This window comes from Dermochelys coriacea, chromosome 4 (genome assembly GCF_009764565.3).
Source record: "Dermochelys coriacea isolate rDerCor1 chromosome 4, rDerCor1.pri.v4, whole genome shotgun sequence".
NCBI lineage: Eukaryota > Metazoa > Chordata > Testudines > Dermochelyidae > Dermochelys > Dermochelys coriacea.
In genome coordinates, this window is record NC_050071.1 from 33,460,506 (window position 1) to 33,486,151 (window position 25,646).

The 25,646-nt window shown below is 39.5% G+C and overlaps 1 protein-coding gene across 5 annotated transcripts in view; it reads right to left on the reverse strand.

Annotated features, from left to right (window-relative positions):
• Positions 1 to 495: 495 nt before the first annotated feature.
• The window catches only part of COL25A1 (collagen type XXV alpha 1 chain), a 425,450-nt gene continuing 400,299 nt past the window's right edge, over positions 496 to 25,646 (reverse strand). For 2 of the 5 annotated variants that reach the window (XM_043513316.1, XM_043513314.1), the window contains 6 exons: positions 21,668 to 21,721; positions 17,456 to 17,482; positions 16,646 to 16,699; positions 10,801 to 10,878; positions 8,214 to 8,252; positions 496 to 6,456 (listed from right to left, as the gene is read on the reverse strand). In XM_043513316.1, coding sequence (XP_043369251.1) covers positions 6,454 to 6,456; positions 8,214 to 8,252; positions 10,801 to 10,878; positions 16,646 to 16,699; positions 17,456 to 17,482; positions 21,668 to 21,721 — 255 coding nt within the window. In that variant the 3' untranslated portion in view covers positions 496 to 6,453. Of the gene's footprint in view, positions 6,457 to 8,213; positions 8,253 to 9,216; positions 10,879 to 16,645; positions 16,700 to 17,455; positions 17,483 to 21,667; positions 21,722 to 25,646 lie in introns of those variants that run through there. The other 3 variants (XM_043513313.1, XM_043513312.1, XM_043513315.1) reach the window with 2 other exon arrangements.

Genomic DNA, 25,646 nt, shown 5'->3' on the forward strand with positions numbered 1-25,646 from the left:
ATTCTTTCATTTACTATAGCGCTATATATTCAGTGTTTTTATATGATGTGCAGCAAAGAGCCGCAGGAAATACAGTACAGAGCCACTTGCAGCTTGAAAGCCTTAGTCTGAGTATCACTGCCCTAAATTTTCTGTAAAAGTTAAAAAAAAAAAAAAAAATAATCTAAGGATAAACCCATATACCATAATTTATTTGTGTTTTGAGAGAGTGACAGGGAATATTTTATCCTGAAAAGTAACAGTGTGGGAGAACAAGATTTTTGGTTTAGACTGTTATAAATTTTTCAACACCTCATGGATCCCTGTGGGTCACAACGCCTAGCTGAGAAACACTGATGTAACAGGAATCGGAGCTGGTATGAATATTAACTGGAGGAAGTGGTACTGTATTTCATGCTACAATTAGTCACAACACTGTACATACATTTTTCAATTCAGACACTAGAACAAATTTTTGCATCAACACTGAACTTTATAACTATGGAAATCAGTATCAATGGTTGGATTAATATTTTAATAATTACACACTTTTTACATTATGAAAATAAGTCATAAATAGTGTAAAAATAATTCTGAAGATCAACTTCTCACAAGCTAGGACCAAAAACCCAAGTACAAAACTCAAAACAAAACAATATTAAAAACTGAAAACCAAGGAGAAACTTTCAAAACAAAACCAAAATCATGCCCTTTGAACCAGAGGCCACAAAGTGGAAACAACAAATTAAAATGGATTATTTAAACATTGCAATTATTTACACTACTGGGCAAAACAGGTTTTCTGCCATTATTTACAGTGATAAGACACTCCAAAGAGTTTAACAGAACTGATTACATGAGACTGACCCAATGTTTTCCCAAAAGCAGTGTAACTCTTGCCAAATTACTTTTCATTGCATTTTCATGTCCTCTACTGTACTTACAAGAGACCATTTGCAATACAAAAATAACTGCACTTATAGATGAAAAAAGTAAAAAATACAAATAAAAATATATAATATTTTCCAAAGGAAAAAGTCAGATACATACATCTTTAAAAAATGTTATAAGGTTGTATGATATTTTCCCAAACATGTACAATAATATAAGAATATTCACATAAATGTTAATATGTAAAACATTCTTCTTCTACAAACCAACCTCTTCAATAATACTTCAGAGAAGTGTGCAAGTACCAGTGATATCTGGGAAATTCATATAATGTCTTGGTTAAACAAATAAAACACTAAAGGTCCCAGGTTGGGTAAGGCCCCCATTCTCCAAAGAAAGACAATTGTTTCTAAGCAGCATTAACTTGATATATTTAAAATTACAAAACAAACAACACTCCAGAAGGTTATTTTTAATATGTTACTCCATAAAGAGAAGTGGAATCTATGTTCAAATTCCATCAGAAATGAAGGTGGCAGACACTTGTTTGCAACGTCATTTAATTAATGGAACCACCACGTAAAATACTTCAACAACAGAAGGTTTGAGAGAATCTTTGTTTTCACATTACTGTAACATGATTCATAAAAACAAGTTGCCATATGAAAGAAAACAATCAGATGATAGGCTTATTATTTTAATGAAAATGGAAAATGAATCAGTATCCAGAACTACCATACTCCATGCTTGCTTCTGATGTGTCTCTTTGCAAAGATCAGAACTTCTGTGAGATACTTTTTTTTTCCCTTTGTAAAAACCGAAGTGTTCTCCTCAGGTAAAATGTAAAGGTACAGATTTACCAATACATATGTATGATGGACAAGTAGTGGAGGTAAGGAAGTTTGAAAGAAAATGTCAACTTCTGCATGTCCCGTAGGACCTTATTTGCTTTCAGAAAAGTGATATTGTTCCTGCATCCACAGTCCCATTGAAGTCAATGGATTTTCTCTCACGATTAATAATACTTAGCTCTTCTATAGCACTTTAATTAGTTGATCTCAAAACACTTTACAAAGGAGGTAAGTAGTATCATTATCCCCATTTTACATGTGGGGAAACTGAGGCACACAGTGAAGTGACTTGCCCAGCATGGCAGTGACTCAGCTGGGAACAGAATCCGGGGAATGAAACCATGGTGTAAGTCAATGGAACAACTCCCATTCTCTTCAATGGGGCCAGGATTTCACCCAATTTCCTCTGACTCCCAACCCAGTGCTCTAGCCATTAGACCACACTGTCTGCTCTTAAGCAGTTAAGGACTGCCAGAGGCAGGGTTGTAGTATGTTTCACTGTCATCATCAGACAACAAATACACAGAGGTACCTAATTTGTGTGTATTCAATATTATAAAGTTTAAATTTTTCACACTGTACATAACACTGACTCTTGAAGATAACCCGTTTTAAGCTATTAGAGCACATATGCTTCTTTTTATGGATGCAGACATGCTGATTTGACCTCTTTCAAACTTTCCAAGAATACTTCTATGGTATACAGAGAACATACATGTAAACAGGATGCACAGAGTCATTCTGCCTCACCAGATTGTCAGACAAGTGACATCAAAATCACCAATACATTAAAAAAATATTAAAAGAAAAATAACTTATCAATATACTGAATGAATGTTTCAGGCTTTACTTTGTAAAAATGAGGTTTAAAAGCATCCTGTAAGAAAGTTCTCCCCCCTCCCTCCCTAACTAGCTTATGAAAATAAAGACAAAAGGCCACTGTTCAATGTGACTGCACTACACTTAAGTTAAAGATACATAAGAAAATTGGTACCAAACAAATACTGAAAATCCTAAACAAAGGAACAAGAAATAATCACAAAACAAAGTGAAGGATACAAAACCTAAGTAAATTCATATCCTCTACACATTTTTACAACTGAAAAGGTTGGTAGATGAACCACTGTTTCTGCATATTCACAAAATTAAACAAAGCAAATGAGGAATGCCACTAAAAATGTAATAATAAAAACAGGTGGTTCAAACCAACGCTGCAATGCCAAAGAAAAACAATGATATACCGGTAATAGCACCAAAACCAATTGTCTTTAAACTAAACAAATATGTTGCAAGTCTTCAGAGGGTGCTTTTCATTATGAAATATTCAACTTGAGCTATTTTGTCTATACTACATATCAACCTTTTCTCGATTTCCCCCCCCCCCCCCACTTTGCATGCTGTAGGTGCCTTTTCATTACCACTTAATATGTAGATATTACTGTTCTAATCTGACTGGTTATATTGATAACACTGCATGTCTACTAATGAGACCCTGTCATTTCAGTGGAATAATCCTTTCCTGACATTAGCCAAAATCCAAGACACCCGTTAACAGACAGATTCTTACCTGGAGGGAGCAAAAATAAGGAATTTATGTTACTTATTTTTGTTTTTAAGTTTACATATATATGTATTCTGTGGGTCATTGTGTTACTGACTGTCGCACACTTACACCAGAGCTGAATTTTGCCCTGTGTTTAAGTCACCAAGTACTATGACCAGAACTATATGTACTGTGATATTCCACATTAGTGATTGTAAGCCTCAACATAAGTATAGGAACTAAGGCTCATGCTTTTCTTGTTTACAAAATAGGATTTATAAAGTTGATGTCAAATCAGGTACAGCAAAAAATATTGTGGTGATAAGGGACAGCACACATTTAATAGTGGTTTAGCTTGGTGCTAACTCCTTAAAATGACTCACTTCCATGGGCAATTCCAAGTTTTTGCTACCATATTCAGCATGCTAACACTATAGTAACCTTCCTCATTTATTCTGCAACCATAGAATGTTAGGGAGAACATGTACGTATCCTGATTTTTTTCACTAAAACTAGCGGACTCCATACTATTATTACCTTTTATCTTAATGTCTTAGCTAACTGGGCAATTTTTCTCATTAGAAGATAGGAATTACCATACTGCACTGGACAATAGACCACCTAGTCCAATAACTTGCTTCTGAGTGGTTCCCAAAAATTGGTGTGCTACAGAAAGATGATACTTCCAGTCCGCATATGCATAATGCACTTAGTCATTATGTGTCATTTTAGGACATGGACAGCAGGATTCTCTCCTGTTCAGAGGACAGCCTGAAGGTTTCCCAAGAAACCAGAATAAAACTTGGAGGTGGCAGGGTGGAATGCTGCTTTTGCCCTGATCCTGTAATCCCCTTCATGGGTGAAACTTCCATACTGTAACACTCTGACCTACAACAGTACATAACAAGCCTGTGCAAGGGTTGCAAGATCAAGCTGTTGGTGGTGGTTGTTACTACTTTTTAAATAGAGTAAACCATCCATTTCTAGCAAAGCATCAGTGGGCCTTTTAAAAAACAATTGCACCTGGAAGCAGGCCTTCTCTAGGATACTAAAATGGAGACTTATGAAAGAAGTCATCTTTATAGATGTAAAAAAATGAATAACTCTCTTTCCTTGAAAAGCTATTTTCTTGACATGGTTTTGATATATTGAAATGGCAATAAAAATATTATGCAGAATGAAAGAAATGCCTACAGTGTGGGTTCTAGTGATTTGAGATTCTAACGTAGCAGTAACTATCCACTTTAGAGTGAAATCATGATAGGTCCCCACTTCCAGATGATCTACAAACCCCCTGAGCAGCAAATTATGTATATTTCCAGGAATGGCAGGGTGCATACACATTGACGGAGAAATACTCTTTTTCTGCAACTCTGTTTTTGGTCTGCCTATAAAATGACCTCTCAGACATGTATATTAAAAGTTTGTGATCATCTCAATATGCACAATTATTTGAATAGATCTAAAAAAGATTTGCATCTACCAAATACAGAATTGTTTCATGCAAATTAATCTCTTAATCTGACCACAAATATACCATATGAAGACTCCAAACTGTAACTGAAACAAACAAATTTTCAGGGAGGCTCAAACTACAAACTATGCACCAATTTAATGTTTTCAGTAATCAAAATGCAGCGAAACAAAACAGTCTCTGCTTCTTTTGTGTACTAGTCACTTGATCAGAAATGGAAAAATAATTACACCTGATAGAGTGTATTGTGACTACCATATCTTGACAATCACTTGGGCTCACTCGTTTTCTACGTTATTTGGGTAACCATGTTCAGCAAAATCATTGCAATTGCAGAAAAAGAACTATGTGAATAAATCAGCTTATGAAAGTAAAATGAAATAACTTTTTTTTCCAATTTAAAGGCTTCAAAGACTCTAAAAATAGATAATACTGAAACAAGAGGAACACATGATGTGAAGTACTTCCTTCAAAGCCTAAATATTTGTCACAACAAATCTGAAAGAAGCTACTGAAATTAATCTTCTGCAAGTTAGCTATGGTTAATTTTGTTTCATTTCCCCCCCACAAAATACAAGAGTTGTGTAATTTAAATTGGATAATCCAAAACACACACTACAGTACATATAGATCCCATCAGTTTCATTAGTCCATAGGAGAGTGTTCTAAGACTCCCCATTGCCAAGAAATGCTTTCCTTTAGCAACCCAAAAATACAATATGTGGTGCACATATTGTGTCAATCCTTGAATCAGACTGAGAAATTTCTAATCTCAAATGGGGCCTGCGGTCAAACGATCCACTTGGCATCTTTTCAACCTTTTCAAACTGCCAACAGAGGAAGTCTGGTTTCTCCTTCAAACTTCTTTCCTTCTTGGTTAAACAGCTGACAGCACTTGGCATCTAAACCCATCTATCTTGAATGTCTTCGTGACAGTGAGCAGTGCAAGAAAAACCAATGCTGATCAACAGGCATGACCCCTTTTTGACCAAGGGGGGGTGTCACATGACCCACACAACTGGAAGCCATCCACCTGCAGTTGGAACTGTGTTCCCCAAAAATTCAAGACCTTTTTCTAATCTCCTCTCCTTTATCTCTTTTTGGCAATAAGCCACGGTGTGACTCCCTTGAGATAACAAAAGGAAATAATTCAGAAGTTTGGATCAAAGGTCACAGTGAGCAGCCATTTAGCATGTGGAGTGATCACACAACAAGCAGGTTTGGCACACAATTCATGCTTTTTTTTTTAGTCTGTACAAGCAGGGATGATGGCATGAATCAGTGATAGTGTTTAAGATGAACATAGAAGCAAAGTCATTAAATTCCAATGACAGTTGGTACAGTGCATTTCATAGCATTTAGCTCATATTTGGTCACAATTTCATGTAAACTAGTTAATGGCACTCATTGTCCATGCAGGTCCACAAGCCAAAAATAAGAGAACTTGCAGAAAAAACTAAATCTCCATGATTTATCTCTGTATAGATATCTCTATAGAGAGACTAATCTTTATTTTTGCAGATTTCTCCTGTGGTTATATATATTGTCTAACTGCAGATGTAAGTGAAGAAAATGTACACATGGACTACTGCAAACAAGTAAAAGCAGCTACATGTAAACATATCTCAGACTTGTAAAATAAAATTTCTGTTTTCAACTATAAATACAAAAAGTGGAGTATTATACACAACTTCATGCTTCTAAGGTTAGATTCATCACTGCAAAGAGACAAAAAGAGATAAATTGGCCAGGTTAGTAATCTAGTAGCCAAACTTCTATTCCAAGTATATACAGATAGGGCAGAACCCCAAACATCTTTTATTCTCTAAGCCACAAATGTGCTTCCACTGAAACCTATAATTCTTTTGTGGGTTTTTTTTTAATTATTGTTCAGAGATGTGGTCACAGAAGTGCCTCTGAATAACTCTTTCTGGGAAACTAAGAATCACTGATTTAACGTGCATATCTACTTCAGTTGTCAGTTACCTAAAGACTTGTAGGCAGATACTGACCTCTTTTGAGAAGAAAAACAAAGCTTATTATCCTGGGAAGCAAATAGTGGCTCCTGTTTACCTCTAGCAACAAGATGGGTAGCTGTGTAAATACTACCATCAATTTTAGATCTGGTCATCTTCAAATATGAGTAACAAATAGCTTCAAGTACTACAGCAGCTCCTGAGTTGCTTTGCCTGTTTTGAGATCCACAGCTGAAACAGTGCCTCTAAATTGTCAAGGGAAGCTGCAGGTGTATTGACTTTCTCTACAAATACAGCTACACTTCCGCACACATGTTTTCCCAGCTTAGAAATAGAATTTTTATTTTCAGTCTAACCTACACATTGTTTAGGCTTTGCACATAGGGCTAACCCTGCTCTGCTCTGCAGTAGCTGGCTTGGGGGTGGGCAGGTTGGGAAAAGGCATAGCAGCTCACTGTTGGCGATGTATGATGTCCCGCTCTATAAAGCAGGACAACTCAGTGCAAGCTGCCACAGTATGCTGCTGCCTACTGAGTGGTGTTTATAGCTCCTCTTAGCTGAATAACTTTATACCTATAATCTGTTGCCAGTCAGCACACCTATACTGGCGGCATACCTGCTTCCTGGCTTGAGGGCTACACTCCCTCCTGATCCACAGCTGCATCTGCTAACCGGTGTCTTTCAAATAAAATATTCAACAGTTTTCATTATTAGCCAGATGCTACTATGTGACCATAACTATCCAGAATCATCTTTTGAAAAATGTCTGGGGTGAAATCCTGGCTCCTCTGAAGTCAATGAGAGTTTTTCCATACCCAGCCAGGATTTCACACATGGTTTATTCTTTCAAGTGAATTTATGCATCAGTATTCAAAGAGGAATAAATATCTGTTCACGGATACATTTGCTCTGAATGCTGATGCTTTTAAATCTAGCATTGTCAGAGTTCTACCATTCAATAGCAGAAATCTTTACCGAAGCCAGCAATGCTAAGTAATAACATTGTTAAAATCAGCTGCATGCAGTAATAAAATGCAACAGCAGACTTTGGGGGTTGGGAAAGAGACAAACAGGAAGCAAGATGTGTTGTCCCTTTAGATAACCTAGAAAACCCAAAGCTTGATAGGTCAATATGAACATTTTGGTGAGATTCTGCCACACCACTGATGGGCAGATCTGATACTCTCTCCCAGCTCATGTGCAGGGGCTGAAGGACATGTAGCTCTCGCTGTGAGGAAGAATGATGGTCTTTGACTTCCCAGCAACTCAGGTGCCAATTGTTTTCAAATACTGCATAAATCAGTTGCTGTTATAACCCCTACATATTACAAATTCATCATGCAAATAATATTTGAGAAGAGGTTATAACTTGGACTGCTGTGTATTCCAAAATCTGTAACTATTCTTACTGAAATCAGAGTGTGTAAAGTCAAAAGGGTTCTCTTATGCCCAAGAAAAGGGATGGTGCCTCTGTGGAGAAATAATTTGGCATGTCTTACCTTTTGCCAACAGCCAGGCATTGGTAATCCATCCGGCCCCTGTTCCAAGGAAAAAGATAAAAAGTGCATAGATGAGCCGGACAGTATATCTGATGAAACAACCATGCCTTCTTCACTAATGAATAGCTCCCACTTCCTAACTAATAATTCTGTCAGTTAAGATGAGGAAAATTCCAACATCGAATACAGGCTGAGTGCGTTCACATTGTAAATACATACAATCCGGCCCCTCCGAAAAATTCAAATCCCAAACTACAGTGTGCCTAATCATGGTAAGAACTTTAAATCATAACTGCTATATTTTTGCTGTAATGGCAACATTATCAGGGGTCAAATCAGCAGAGCTGGATTCATTGCCAGCAGACTATATGTTAATCTAAAGTGTATTTATTATTCATAAGTCAGGGACATTTAGCCACAGATCAGTCAGCAATAGCGTATCGCTTACTGTTTTTGTGGTCCTGGTACAAAGTTAACCCATTGATAGGATATTTATATCCAAACTGCACATGGGAATATTTTCATACATGTTAATTCTTACCTTTATAAAATGAAAACTAAAGGACTGAACCGACTCATAATAAAATCGGTGGGGAAAGTTTCCATGAAAGCAAGGCACTAAGGTAGAAGCTGACTATTCTGTAGCATGGATAACATATGGCTGTCAAGCTATTTGTAACTTGGACTATGCTAGTTACAAGCACTTAAATACACACCCAGCACTGTAGTCTGTTCTTGCACATCTATGTCCCCAGTTTAGCTCATGGGACAGATTCTGATCTTAGATACACAGATTATAATGTTTTATAATACACAGGTTATAATGTTTTTCCACTGAATGCATCAGATGGAGTGAGCTGTAGCTCACGAAAGCTTATGCTCAAATAAATTTGTTAGTCTCTAAGGTGCCACAAATACTCCTTTTCTTTTTGTGAATACAGACTAACACAGCTGCTACTCTGAAACAGGTTATAATGAAGTTATTCCTGATTTACACTGGTGTAGAGGACCGATCTTGTAATGCACAGTCGAGGGAATTCAGCACCTCACAGAATTGGACTATAAATGAGAGGAGAATCAGGCCCCAACCTTTATTAGGTTAAGGGCAATACTACTTTATACTTGGATTTCTTATCTGCTAACAATTCTGAGAAACAGTGTTTGTGTGTGAGGTGGCTTTCTTTCTTTCTTTTCTGGCAAAAACTACCTGCTTTCTAGAACACGAAACAGTGCTGTTTGTTTAAAAGCTTATTCTGTTAACTGTCTATCTATCCCACCAATAGAAGAACCTTTTGCACAGCAGTGGTGTAAGGATTCTCCAGATATAAATGATACTACAAAGACAAACACATTTTTTAATTATGAAGGCATGCTTGATTACCCCCCAACAAAATATGAGATATGGTTATCATTAATCAGAAGCAAACAAAATATAACATGGACTATGTACTTCAGATTAAAATTCCATTGTCAATTTAGATTAGAAACTTTGTAATTGATATAAAACCTACTTACTTTTAACATTCATCTTTAGATAATCGTGCTTAGCTAACAAACAATATCAGAACATGCAGACCAAATTTAACTGCCAACAATTAAAAACACCTATATCTTGAGCCTTTCGGAAATGTGTATGTACGGTTCAATTTTAATTGGAAAAAATAAAATATACTTAGATTTTTTAAAAAAAATCTGTGTTGCCAGATTGGTACAAGGGAGAGGGTCAACAAGTAGAATTTTAGTATAGAGGGGAACTTGAATTCATGCTAACACAGAGTGGGGGAGTATTGTGTGTATTGCAGGGAGGTAAGTTCCAAAGGAAAGACCATTAAATTGAAAACGTTAAATAACGAAGACAGTGAGGGTTTGGGCTGCAGACCATTATCTTCTTACAAAGCTCAGCTAAGTTTTGTGTTTCAAATTTAAATACTATTCTGATTTATGGGCCCGATCCCAAAAACTTTGTTCATAGGGCCTCATCCTGCAGATCTTACTCATATCTTTGCTTATGCAAAGCTCTATGATTTAACTTTGACAGATTGATATTTATCTCATTTTCTGCATAAATGCTCAATCCTGAAAAAAAGATGCACTCAAAACTCCCATTGACGTCAGCTGGAGTCAAGTGTGCAGAATCGTTTCAGGTGCAGGTTAGGGTGAAACTAACTCCTATGCAGAGAGCCAGCATGAGGTCCCCACACCATTTACGCTGTGGGACTTAAATACCATATGGTCTTTGTGCTGGCTCTCCGCAAAAAGGTGTATTCCATTCTTAGTGAGGAAGGCAAAAGGCATTTGTTGGGGGAAAAAAACAAACAGTGCTGAGGGAAAAATTATGTTGGAAGAGCACACTCAAACTACCATGTGATGTGGGAGCAAAATGCTGGGTGTTAGGTTCCAGGTGTTGAAAGAATGTGTCTTCTCGATACAGTTATGATTGCTGAAGCAGCTGCTTTGTTCATGCACATGCATGTATTAGGTGGATAATGTAAAGTCCGCTCAGAAAAACAACCACTTTACACTGAGAATGACTGACTATATACAAAGGAATCGCATGCAGGGTTGGTAGGAAAGAGAAATACTGTACCAATTGGCAAGGGGCATCCAGCCCATCCAGGCCTGGCTGGCCTGGCTCCCCTTTTTCCCCCTTAATTCCACGGAATCCCTGTTTGTAAAGATTAACTTATAACGTTACTGACAAAGAAGTGTCTTTGGTATTTGATTTAGCTGGAGCAAAAAAAAAAAAAAAAAAAAAAAAGGGAGATCAAGAGGAGCAAGCTTACAGCAGCAGTGGTTAAAACCCATGTGGAAATGACCCAGGTGCAGTCTCACAGCTAAGACCTTAGCCTTTAAATGGCCCTCCAATCAAGAAAGAACTATTTAGCACAACAGGTTTCCAATTTGTATAGAACACTGACAGGTAAGTGCAAGGAGCCAGAATGTCTACGCAGCGCATTCCATGAAAAATATTCCACAAGTGATATTCATTTTTAAGACCTTCAAACTGTTAATTTAAACCAAGTTAGGAGGACAAAAAATAGTCCAGGCTGGAATTTTCAGACTAGGAGAGGAAACCCTTTGAATGATACCAGGTTACACTATAGCTGTGGCTTGTTCCTCTTCTCTCACTTTATGCCGTTATAATCTACAGCAGGAGGAGCGATTTCCAATACATGAGTGAGACATACCAATGGGCAAGGTGCATCTAATCCAGGGGCACCCTGTTCTCCTTTCTCCCCTTTAGGCCCCTTTTTGCCTTTCTTTCCCTTTTCCCCCTGTGGACACAATGGTTTGGATAAAACAAATGTTTCATTCTTTTGGGTAAAAAAATATAAATGAAAGAGAGTGGTTTAAAAGATGGGTTTTTTTGCCAGTGGAGGGCTGAAAGGACACTTACCACTGTGTTCTGGTTTGGATGGTGCATTATGTGGAAAAATAAATGATATGATCATAAGCAAGAACTGCAGCAGTTGGTATTATTGAGCTTTTGTATTAATGTCAGTATTATGAATTATTTGAATCCTAAAGTAGGGTTTGAAACTATAGGCTGACTTCCTGATTCAAACTGTGGGGAAGGACAGAAATGGCAAGCGGATTGTGGCCCTTTCTTTGGGAGCTACAGAGGAAGAGGAATTTCTAGTCAGAGGTGTCTTTGGAACAACTAAACAGATCAATCTCATTTCTACCAGTAGGGGACGGGAGGGGAAAATAGTGGGAACTGATTCCCGGTGTGATTCAGTGGAGTCACAGCAGGAATGTCTATGTCCCAACATGTCCTTTACCGAATGGACCTTGCATGCATCAGTCCCAGTAGCGTCTGGGCCAAATTCTGCCCTCAGTTACCCCCATGCAAACCCACTGAAGTCAATAGGATGGCACGGATACCACTCAGAACAGAATTTGGCCCTTCATTTCAAACCCTGCTAAAGGACTCAGAAGATCCAAACTGCTTGATGTTGAGGTGCTATACAAGTTTCCAGTGATCCCTATCTTTCTGTAATTAGAAAAAAATTAGAAATGCTAATGAATATTTTCATTTATATTTCATGTTCAAAACATGATTTCCAAACATCTCTCCACTGCAGGTAAAATTTCATTGGTTTATCATTATTCACTCTTTTAAGCAGGTGACTGAGTTTGCATTGAGTTGCTTTTTAAAAAGCAAACGATTAAGATTTCTGAAAGAGAGGTTTACATCAAATTTCACAGCTTTTGATAATCCATAGAAATGAGACACGGAAAAAGAATCTTCTTTTTCCTAACAGGCCTACTATGAAAGGATGACTCCCCTCCAGCAGTATGTGATATTTGGAGAGTCAATTTTATAACTGATTTCACACCAGTTGATCACAATGGTAAATGAGTTTCAGGCTCACTTGCAGTTTAATAAAACCAAAACTGCTTCTATTAAAAAACAAAAAAATGGAGTTGGACAATAAAAAAAGAGGTGGGTGCACCATGTATATTACAAAGAAGTAGGAAAAGAGTGAAAGGAAAATTAGTACGACACTGGAGAACAACCAAGGGAGGGCTTTCAAGGTTGTGGCTGTGGAAAGGAAAGGAAAAGGGTAAAAAAAGACAAAGGAAATTGTAAGGAAGGAAGGTAAAAGGAGAAGGAAAGAATGCACCTGTGGAAAGGCAGACATGTTTAGGATGAAGTACAGTAAATGGACTTTCAACCAATTTCACAACAACACAAAGCTTAAATCTATTTAGAAAATGATTTTGTTTTTACCAAAACTTGATGGATTTAAGCAGCAAACTGTCTTACTGTAATGCATTTACAAAATGGAAAACACATAATATACATGAAATACTACAGTATATAGTACCATTCAAATGTAAACAAGAGTTTTCCACAGACAGATATACTGTATTTATGGCACCATGCAAACAGAATTCCTCATTTATCTTTCCTGTGTGCCAAAAAGCATTCTTCCATCAACCTAGCTGTGTCTACAAAGGATTAGATCAGCATCCTTGGTGCTTAGGGGGTGTGGATTTTTCACACACCTGAGCACCGTAGCTATCTCGACCTATATTTTAAATGTAAACCAGGCCTCTGTCAGTTCTAACTTGCTGAGCCTCCTATTAATTCTTCAATGAACTGGGGAGGGTGGGAAAAATGGGGGGGATAGTTGCTGTTCCCTTAACCTGCCACTCCCCGCTTCCCTGAGTTTCAGGCAGATTTCAAGGGATCCCCAGAAGTCCAGGAGCATCTGTGTGAATGTCGCATGTGTCACTACTGCTGTCCAGCACTGATGGATGCTGGGGAGCACAGCTCCTGCAGCAACCATGCTTCAAGGGATCAGTCTATATGTCCTGACTCTGGGCTCTTTCCCCATTGGGAGGATCAGCACAAATGACAACAGATTAAGGGCTGTTATAACTTGTGCTGTGTGTTCCCCATGTGATTAAAGATGGAGAATCAACAGAATTCTACCTGGCTCCCCTACCCCACTCTCCGTCCTGTTCTCTCCAGAACTGTGCAGCCCAAAACCTGTGGAGGGACTGCTATGTGATTAGGGGAAGGACACAAGCTCCTCCCTCCCCTGGGGACAGACTCCCCTCAGCACACAGAAGGGAGCATGAGGCCCTTAGAGTGCAGTCCAGTGAGGTTCTGGACTTCCCCCCACTCCCTTAACATCAATGGGAGTGGAGGGTGCTAAGCACTTTGTGAGATTGAACTTTAACCTGGGTTCAGAAAAATCAATCTTTGTCCTTTTTTAAACTGATAATGTAATACCTTTTAAAAAGGTGGGTTTTAAAAAAGAAAAGGTAAACTACTGACCTCTTATTTAGTAAGGTTTTTAAAACCCATTTTAATGACCCAAAATACCACATTAGTTAAGTGCAGACTTTTGAGGATTCATTTTTTGATTAATACAATTTAAACAAACAAAAAAACCAAAAACCCAGTCAAATTAACAACAAACCAATCAAACCACTTTAAAAAACCTATTTCTCAAAAAGTGCTCCTGGAATATAACCTTGTATGTCAATTTACAGCTTTGAAAAATTATATTTTTACAGCCAAGTTATGAAGAAGTTATGATGCAAACACTGACTCACTTTCACTGTAGCAGAGCTAGTGAGCACCTGTAGGAGAAATTACCAGTCTATGATTTAATCCAGAACCAAGGGGCTGCAGATTTATGCACTGCCCAACGTTATTCAGAGCACACGTGAAAGAAGAGATGTCACTGATTGCTAAAAAATGTCATGTGGTTTATGCGAGAAATTTCTGCAGAGTAAATGAACCTCAGGTTTTCGGTGTAGTAATTTAATAATCTGAATCTCTGTGACATCAGCCTAGCAGTCAATATTTAAAGTGATGCGATCCAGAAAAAAAAATCATGGTAAATTGGCACATAGCTGAATTGAAATCAGTGCAGCTATGCTAATTTACACCAGCTAAGGACCTGGCCGCATTGACTTTTTTTTCTTACCCTAACTATTACAGCTGAGAAAATATGTTACAATGAATGATTTATCAGTTTAATTTAGCCCTTACTGAAAAATGTATTGGATAAAATTTGCCTCTTTGTTCTGATCTTGGAACAATGACAAGCAGATTGTGATTTCCTCATATCCATTTTCTAAAAACATATTGTTTTTTTTGGGGAGGGGGTTAAATTTCTTTAATTCTATGAATCGATATGCATGAATGTTTCTCTCCAAGTTTTGGCTGTTTGCTCTGAAAGTTGTGCTAATCATGGGCAGATAAGTCACACGGTATTGTTTCCCCTTGCCAAGCAATAGCAGATCTTGAGACCTGGTGGGTCCATTTCCCACTAGGAGAGAAATCAGTGTTGCAGAGCTAAGATGTTTTATAGTATAATTTATTTCCAAGATGTATACACCTCCTATTTCCTTGAACACAAGTAGCCAAAAACTGCAAAAAACCTCAGCTTAGACACCACTGCCTTTTTACCAAGAAACACCTGTCTTGGACCACTCTTTCTCTTGGAATGTCAGTGCTTAATATATGGTTTCCCCTTCCTACCTCAGCCCCTTGGCTTTCTGGGAAATCCCTTACCTAGGATCACATGGTTTCCAAAGATGGCCTGGCCATCCCTGCTGCAACTCTACAAAACAAAAGAACTCTAAAAAAAATTTCATCAGAAAGAAGAGCGCTTTAACCTACACAATCCTCTTAAGAAATGTCTGGGTGCAGTACTGTACAGATCCCTTTCTATGGAGAGTTTAATCCTCCTGAATGCTTATTCCTCAATGACTCACAACAGGCATCATATTAGCACTTGTTGCCATAACAGTATTGTTTCTGTGCCCTGACTCGTAAGATACGCAGGCACTTCTGGAGCAAATACTCACCATGCGTGTAATATTTATAGTTCTGTGTCTGCCAATACTTGCTGATGTGACTCTGAGGTTCACTTTCTGTGAACATTCATGCCAATGAAACTTGATCACATGAATGTCCATGGAACAGGAACACAAAAGTGGTACGGGTATAGTTAAAGTGAAGCCATTTAAAAACTCAAGCTAATATTCTTTGACACCATTTGCAATGTCTTCCTTTAGGATGATGTAGTCTGCTCCCCAGCACAAGTGGCTTGCTCTGTAGGCTGGTTCAAGGCCAAGGTCATACCTTCTTGTAGGCCCCCTTTGAAGGAGCAGCCCCTCTCCTCCTGTGAGCATAGAGAGACTATACTTGTTGTAAGCCCGTGTGTGGGCAGCACGAAAGGAGTCTCTTTGCAAACTCTCCCTGTGGCCCCAGAGAGAGTCACATTCTGGCCCTAAAATATTAATTGCTTTTCACTGTGTTTATTATTTGCATATCACTCAGCTTGGGTTGTGAAATGAGGCTAATTATTTCACTTTATGGTTCTCATGCACTAGAGAAATATTTCATTGTTTGGTTTACAAAAACTATAGAGAAGAGCTTTAATCCATAAAAGCAACTGAATGCAAATAATTAAGGTAATTATCTTAATTGTAAAGTTTGTAATTTTTTTAAAACAATCCCTAGAATACTTTCTACGGAACCAGATCCTCAGCTGGTACCAATCTGTCTAGACCCACTGGAGTTACATGGATTTATACCAGCTGAGGATCTGAGTCAGCGTCCCCATCACAAAAAATTACTACCCCAGTGACATGTGCATTGAGAATCACAGACTGACAAGGACTTTCATCAGGCATGGCATGGGTTACAGAAAAGGAACCTGATCCTAGGGTGAGAGTGGACAAACTCTTCCCTTCCTGTCTTGGCAAGTGTTGTATTACTGGTTCTGCATGGAGGTTTTGGTTCTCCTTCTGACTGATGACTTTGTCTAACAAATACACGTGACCTGCCTTTTGGCACACAGTAGGAAGAAAGATCAGGTTTAATGGACAAACAATAGGGTTGGGATAGCAAAATGGACTGGGCTGAGGAATCAAACAACAGATAACAGCACTGAGGTCACCTTTTCTCCCTTTTCGCCTAGGTCACCCTTTTCTCCACGAGGACCAGGGAAACCCTATAAAAAAAAATGAACAAAGATATCTATTGGCTTCTCTATCAATGTTGGTTAGGTTTTAAAATACTGCTGGAAAAAATGTATACAGAAAAAGAATACTGCACTCCATGCTATTTGTCAGAAACGTGGCTCATATTCAACAAGGACATTTTCCAGCAATGGAAGTAAAATGTGATTCAAAGGGACTCCTACTGTTGTACATACTAAATGACATTACTGGGCTCCAAAGGGGTTGCTGCAATTTGGGGCCTTTGACAGTAGGGAAGGTGGGAATGGGATGAGAGTGGGATCACAGCAGGCTCTCACCTGCATGCCATAAGAAATCCTAAATTGTGAAAAATGCATCGTTTGTAGAGTGCGGGATCTTTTTTTTTAATAGGGTTGAAGTTACTTAACGAAATGTTGGTGGCTCCTTGTTCTGCTCCTAGTGAGGGGCACTAGTTAGAGTCTGACCCTGCAAACTCTTCTTACCAAGTGTAGTAGTTACTACTGCGATTAGTCCCACACAGGTCAATGGGACTCCTTTGGGTAGTAAACACTGTGCCTGGTGGGCTTTGCAGGGTTGGGCTGTACTTCCTCAAAATACCATTGTTCAGTCTGTCGCTCTCACCTCTCTTTATCATATTCAAACAGCAGCAATGCAATGTTTAGTATGTTCTCTGCATGTTCAGCATGCACAGAAAATGGGAAATAAATGTGCAGTGAAGGAATCATTTACCTACCATTATGAGTAAATTGGTCATAAATATTACTTACATCAAGGCCAGGCTCGCCATCTTTGCCCTGCCAAAGAACCATATAAACTACGTTAGCATCCCTAAGCCTCATGACTATGTGATGTCTTATCTGGTAATCACACCTATGAAGGCTGTCTAGATATGCAAGCACCTACCTTCTCCCTACAGGAGAGCAATAGCATTCTTTTTGTACAGCAGCAACACACATGTCTAGGGTTACACAAATAGCATTGCCATTAGTGAAGAGTCTTTCTGTCAGTGTTTAACATTTCCCCTGTTTCCAGGAACTGATAACTTGACTGTAAAATTTTGCTACAGATTGAAGCTTATTGTTCCAGGACCAAGTTAAAATAACGCAATCACTAGGCTTTCACCAGTTTCAATTCACAAAAGGAGCAGGAAAAGGTGAAGATTTTTATTTATGAAAGTGGCCAGCAAATAAGCATACACTGCAAACCAATACTCATCCGGTATTTCACAGAGATGTTTAGTACACAGATAGAGCTGAAAGCCCTCACTACCCATTGGCCTTCTCCTGTTCCGGGTGAAGTCTATGGAACTTTTGCCATGGACTTGTCAGAACAGGATTAGGTGCATTGACTTCAATGGGAGTTGAGGGCGCTCAGCTCCTCAGAGGATAAGACCCACAGCATGCACAGATTCAGAGATAAGCCTCATTCTGACACGTCTGCTAGTGATCTTTCCACTTTCAGTAGGACAGCCATGCTGGTTGCACGGAAGTCATGCCAGGACACTGATCCCAAAGGCATGGTTTTATACACTTCCTTTCAATGTAAATTATTTAATTTCTCCAAGGCTCAGACAAAACAGCTCTGGGAAATCTGGCTCAGGCAACAAGGCCTCAGAGCTGTAGGGCGTGCATGCAAAATAAAGTGGCTGTGTCATCTTCCCTCTAGTGGGGACAGCTGTGCTAGCTGATACCAGGGGTGAAAGTAACTTATCGGTATGCAGAGCCGGGGTCCTGAGCTGGGGGGGGGGGCAGAAGGGACGGGGCCTTTAAATCCCTAGGCCCTTTAAATCACCACTGCTACCCCGGGGCTCCGGTGGCAATTTAAAGGGCCAGGGGCTCCAGCTGCAGTAGTGGTGGCTGGGAACCCTGGGTCCTTTAAATCGCTGCTGGATCCCCATGGTAGCAATAGCTGTCGGCAGCCCTGGGCCCTTTAAATTGCCACCGGAGCCCTGGGGCTCCCAGCCGCTGCCACTACCCCAGGGCTCCAGCAGTGGGGCTCTGGTGACGATTTAAAAGGCCCAGGGCTCTGGCTGAGGTAGTGGTGGCTGGGAGCCCCAGGACCTTTAAATCACTGCTGGAGCCCCATGGTAGCAATAGCTGTGGCGGTGGACAGGAATCCTGGGGCTCTGGGGGTGATTTAAAGGGCCAGGAGCTCTGGCCACTACCGGGACCCCAGGGCCCTTTTAAATTGCCCGTCTGGGGAAGCTGCCCCCTGCCGGTACAGTTGGCTGTGTACCGGCTCTTGCTGGTATGCCATATCATACTGGCTTACTTTCACCTCTGGCTGATACACAAAGAAAATGGGGTTAGGTTCTGTCACAGAGTGGCTGGCTCTTTAAGGGGAATTCGGCCCAGCCTCACCTGTGATGGACCAGCTATCTTCCAGCTGAGTCTGATCAGCTAGGGATCAGGTAATTATAAAAGCCAGCAAGTGGCTCAGTTAGGGGTAGAGAGCTCCCAGGAATAGGGAGGCTCTAGCAGGTAGCCCCTGGGTCACGGTGGGAGAACTATAGGAAGTAGGTTGATTCTTGTGGGAGGCCCTAGAATGATGTATGATTGTCAGGCAAGTGATTTATAGAGCAGAAATAAATAGGCTCCTGCAGATGATCCTGGGTTAGGGGGAAGGGATAATTGATGCATGTGCTATACTAGTTTAATGTGGAAGAAATAAACCTAAAAATCGGAGAAAAGGGTCTGGAGCAGATTTCCTGGGCTGAGAAGACAGACCCACAGCCCCTCACTCTCTTTTTGGGAAAGATAATGCTGCTGTGAGTGCTAGTCTTGCAGACTCCTTGTGATCTCTGTGCTCAAGAAATCTGATCATGTCTGGGCCCTGCACAAGGCCTGCTGATCGGGAGTCTTCCACTGAGGGCTGGAGGCAGTTGAGCTTTGAGTAAAGAGTAGCTCTGTGATTACAACAACCAGAAAAAGAATACATAATAGATCTAACTTTCAGATCAGCCCCATCCTGGCATCCCTTTTTGTGCCTGCAGTTTTGTGGGTGCACATAACTGTGTGTGAGACGTCACTTTGATGTCTAATTCCCGATATGCAGGTGCTATTAGACAGCCAAGTGACATTAATTGTATCTGCAAACTGTGGACATAAAAAAAAAAAGGGAGGGCAGAATTTTTAAAATGATCTAGTCCAGTGGCCCAATTCTGCAACACTTACACTTTTGGGGCCTTATTCTCCACTATCTTGCACTTTACTTATCTTTTACGCTTGTAAAAAGTGAGTGTTATGTTCTAGCACTGGTTCAAATGAGTAGAGAATCCTGGTTTGTTTTCACTTTGCACAGGTGTGAATCACTACCCAACGGGCAAGTCAGTGGAGAGAATCTGGTCCTGTGTCTTGGGAGTTTTGCGGGACTAAGTACTGTGGGCCTGGGCCTGTGATGCACTTGATTGCTGGTTTTGTACACTCTGTTCCTTCATCTTTTGGAAACATAAATACGGGTCAGATTTGGCCCTGGTTTACCTGACCTGCTCATAGCTCCAGAGGGAGAAAGTCCACTACCAGTGGAGAGACTGTGGTGATAAAAGGTAGTTAACCCTCGCTGGTGTTGAGGAAACTATCAGAATCCAACTCATCTCTCAAAAGGGCAGCAGTAGCTAGGAAAGGGGCATGGCCAGGGGGGCGCACTGTCTTAGCACATTCCCTCAGCAACCTCTCACAAGGGCTCCTATGGAGGTTCCAGATGAAAATAAAACTGCCCTACTGTGGCAAACTGTCAAAGGAATATGGCGGCAACACCACCACCTTGCTCTCATACTGGGAGACTCTCCAGTGCAGGGTGATGTAAATTACAACTCCCTGTTCCGTCTTGAGAGAATCCAGTTCAAACAAATGAAACTGGAGAGGAGATGTATAAAACTCTGCCTTTGTAAATAATGACCCAATATAATTGCAGTGGAATCATTGTGATCTTACTAAAGCTGGAACAGAACTCCCAAGACACAGGACCAGATTCTCTCCACTGACTTGCCCATTGGGTAGTGATTCACACCTGTGCAAAGTGAGAACAACCTTGTGAGAGGTTGTTTGTAACATACCATAGCCTTTGTATCAATGCACACAGTAGATATACATGTGCACATGCACTGAGCTAGATCCTCAGCTGGGATAAACCTGGGTAGTTCACTTGTCTTCAGTGGAGCTATGCTGATTTACATCAATTGAAGCCCTGGTCTACATATGTTAGGGATGGGTAAACTAGTTAACTAACTTATAGAAAAAAGGGTCCCCCCTTCAGCCCAACCCTGCCTTGAAGTTGTTTGCTCTAGTATATTCAGATAAAACTTTTATTACTTCTGGTTTCTGATCAGGGAAACAAGTACCAAAATACTACAAGAAAATCAGTGAGACTTCTAAGCCAAATTTGCAAACTTGAGAGGTTTGGATAAGTTTTAGGTAATCATCTGAACTTCTAAATATTTATCCAAACCAAACCCAAACTATGAACCTTTTAAAGTTCTCCCATCCTGAGCACACAGAAATGCAAAAAATCAAAGCAAACCAAAATTTTCCACACACAAACAACACAAAAAATAGTAACAGCAAAGAAATCTGAATAAGACACTAAGAAAATCACAAAAACTTCCATGGCTACACTCAGCCCTGAGCTCTTTGCCAGTCTATTTTGGTGGTCTCAGGGCATCTAATAACATGTCGACCATACATAATCAAAATGGCATGAATTGCAGAATAAGGGGCACTTAACTTTAGATTTTCTCTTTCTTGTTGGTTTGTTAGCTCCATTCCATTACTTTTGCACAGATGTATGCATGTTTAGGAATCTGCGTAAATTTGTGAAACGGGCCTGCTTCAAGCTCAGGACTTTGCATTGTCAGGGATTATCATCTGCCCTCACCACTCTCAACTAATTATACTGCTGGATGGAAAATGGTCATAAAATACAGCAAAGTTTAATCAAGGAGTGGTGAAAGTTGCAATGTGTACAAGTTCCATGCAACTTACAGGCAAACCATATGGTCCTCTGGGTCCAGGGTCACCAACAGCTCCCTTTTCACCCTAGGAAAAAGATTAAAAACACACATCTGATTCAATCACAAACAGTCTCTGTGTTAAAATAATCCCTCTTTCTCAAAAGTGGAAGCCTATTTATCTCTAATCCTTTGGCTGGATAATATCTGCAAATCTGATTTTCAGTAAATAGTTAAATGAAAATGACAGGGCTGTATATTCCTATGTTCAGACACACTGATTGTATCTCTTTCTGGGCAACTAAAGATAAGCCAGTACAGTATGATAAATGACAACTGTGATAAAGGTAAACATTATCATGTATTAATACTATTTTGTGTAGTTTGATTAGTACCTAAAATGTATGTAGTCGCTAAACATCCAGTTTCAGAGTAGCAGCCGTGTTAGTCTGTATCCGCAAAAAGGAAAGGAAGACTTGTGGCACCTTAGAGACTAACAAATTTATTTGAGCATAAGCTTTTGTGAGCTACAGCTCACTTCATTGGATGCATTCAGTGTTATTAACTTGTTCAGTGTTATTAACTTCCAGCCAGCGCTCTGAGCTCGTAACAGCTGGAGTACTGGGCCTTCAGGAGGAGCCCAATACTGTAATGAAAGCTGTGGGTGCTCAACACCTTGCATCCCGCTCTGGCTGAACAGCTGAGATTTGTTATGATGAACCACAAAATTACTGTCAACCAAGGCTTATGTGTAACAGGCAATATTATTAACAGTAATATCGTGAAGACCATAACATATGTAGAGCCATACATTTAGCTGCTCAGATACATTAAATAAAAATTCTAACCTGCGGTGAGACAAATGGAAGTGATTCTCACCGAGAGTCCGATCCCACTCTCCACTGAAGTCAATGGAAGAATAAAGAGTTTCCAAAGAGGGGTGCTGTTAAAGCAACTATGCACATCACTTTTTACAAGCCAATACAGAGGAAGCATTTCCAGAATGAAACGAAATCTCTAGAAAACAAATGTAAGATTGGAATCCGTACTGGGCTTAGTGTTTTTCAAGGTGACTGACAGAAAAAAAAACACCTTTCAAATTAGCTGACACATGGCTCTGCATCAGTGCTGCTGCAGGACCTCTGGTGGTGATCATGTTAAATCGTGTATGCTCAACATAGATATGCCTGGGGAGCAACGAGATGGCAGACTCCAAGAACCATCAAGCCTGCTGCAGTAAATAGTGAAAGATCTGCTTTCCATGGTATTCTTCCCTCTCACTAAGTACTGAATCTACACTCCAGCATAGCCTTTTGGTGGGACTATGCTGCTGGAGGTGTTATGTTTTGCATGAGACAGAAAAGAGAGGTCCTGGTCACATATGGTTTTCAAAGCTGCTTGTTTGACTAGGTTCCTCCCTGGAGTGTCGCTTGGGTATCTTTTTCACTTCTTTTCCTTAATACAAACAAAGCTTTCGTGTAATGTTCCCGGCATGGAAAGACACCATGTTCCATCCCAGATGTAACTACAGTTCAGTGGTAGATGAACTGTCTTCCTCTTGGTGAAATGTACTCTAAAAATCTAGATTATTTATTATCCATTGTTAATAGAAAGGGTACATTTTAAAAGCACAGATTTAGATGTATGTGTTATCTTTGGGAGTCATGGATGAATCCCTGTGCACTGCTCTGAGAATGTACCACTTAAGTGTAAATTATATTGCTTGGGTAGTAACAGCAAGGAGGTTTCAGAAAAAAAAAAATAGCTGAAAGAATCTCTTGTTTAATAATCCCAGCAACAAAGGATGCACTGGGGGACTGACATTTGATCAAGTTTAAATACTTTACTTTTTGATGAAGATTATAGCTCCTTATATGTGCCGCAGTTTGGATGAGACTAAGTGTCCGATTAAGATCTTTCTTGATTCCGTTGATCTCCCAACTGTTTCTGACTAGGCAGCGAGACTAGATACCCTTGTAAAACAACAGGAGGTACTAGAAGTAACAGCTGATTTACAAAATTAATCCCCTGGGGCCTCAGCAATTTCTGCCAGAAGAAGCTAAGAGATTTGCTAACCTACTTAATATAACAGCTACAAAGTTCTCTGATCCATATTTGAGATTCATCAAGACTAGTTAATGTCCTTTTGATCTAGACCATATGGAGTCTCTCAAAATAGGCCCGTATCATTGCTAAACATATGGTAGACATAAAAATATTGGCAAAGGGTTTGGCAAATCAGTTCAGGGAAGTCATCCCATCTATTATAAACAAGGATCGGACTGGATATTTACCCTACAGATTTTCTACCTCCAATGTGAAGCACCTGCAGAAAGGTGTTTGGAACATGGGCTCATGCCATCAGTGGCTATGGATTAGGATGGATTAAGGATGGGGGGAAGACTTTTGGGATTGCTGCCCCGAACAGTGAAATAAACTACTTGCTTCAGAGAAAGAGATATTCACAGTCTAGTTTTAAGAAACTCTTAACCTTTTATTTTCAGAATCTCGCTAGTGCAAAAGTAACAATTTGTCGCTCTTCAGTGTTGTTTCCTGCCATTTTAGATCCAGTGTCCTGAATTATGTTGTTCTGTGTTGTGCTGAAGTACTGTATTTGCAGGAACAACACTATATTTGGTGTCTCCCTAGAACCTGCACACAAACTAGATGGAGATCTCATGAGACCACCCCACTGAGAAGATTTTTAAATAAATAAATGTGTTGTCAGAAACACTAACATATTTTGAATGTCTTTAGAGACGGAAGTTTTAGGCAAGCCACATGTTTGAAGTCCTGGAAAGAGCTAAGTTCAGAAACAAAACTTTGCCACACAGGGGAGAATCCCTTGCAATTCCTATTTCATTAAGTGTGAATCTTTCAAGACCTTTTAAACTAATAAGAGACTGGAGAAGCTGTTTTGTCTGACAACATTATCGCTGAAATTTACATTAGCTATTGGATGATTAGCCATAGGGAATATATAAAATACAAATACTCCAAAATGTTTGATTGTCCAGAGGGAAAATAGAGTTTACTGGCAAACAGACAATGTAAATTAGATGTTGTTAGGGCTTCCAGCCAGCCTTTATACCTATTATTAAACAATCAATTCCATTTTTGGTCAGAAAAATCATTAAAATATAAGCAGAGATGGCTGTAGTAAAAACTCCTAGAGTTCCTGGTGAAATGGCAATGCTGATATTTTCAGTGGACTAATAAAAATGTGAAGGTATGGCACCTTTCATACCAGAATATCAAAATGTTTTACAAATTTTAATTCATTGTCATATCTCTTTTACAACAAGAAGCATCACATACAAATATAGCATTGTGCACGAAGTGTCATCCTGAAATGCTGCCCATGGTCATCTGAGAGTATTATATTCCCATATAACAGATAATAATAATTTGCAACGCTTATACAACATCTTACATTTTTAAAACACTATTCTCACAATAACTATATAGGGTGGTTAGGCAATTATCACCATCCCAGTTTTACAGAAGGAGAAACTGAGACAAAGAGCATCAAATTCAGCTCTGGATTAAATAGGTGCAACTCTGACTGGAGTCAATGGGAATTGTATTCCCTTATACCAGAATTGAACTGGGCCAAGAGAAATTAAATGACTTGACCAAGGCCATGCAGTGAATTATTGCCAGATCCAGCATTAGATAATTTCCTGTCTTGGAGTTCCCTGAACCAGTTCTTTAGATCACACTGCCTCCATCTAAATAGGAATAGTTAGTGTTTGAGATTCTAGTGAAATAGCTAAACTTGAAAAAATTCAGATCTGGACAATGTTCCTTCTGTCACATGCCACAGAATGGTAAATGTTATTAGATCAAGTGACTCCATCACTGCCCAAAATCTGTATATACAAAAATGAATCCATATAGTTAAGGAATTTTATTTTAATTTGGAATTATATTTTAATTTGATTTTTCCTTGCTCCCTGAAACACTTAAGGAGTCCTAAATCTGCACTCAACTACAATGTCTTTTAAAAAGCG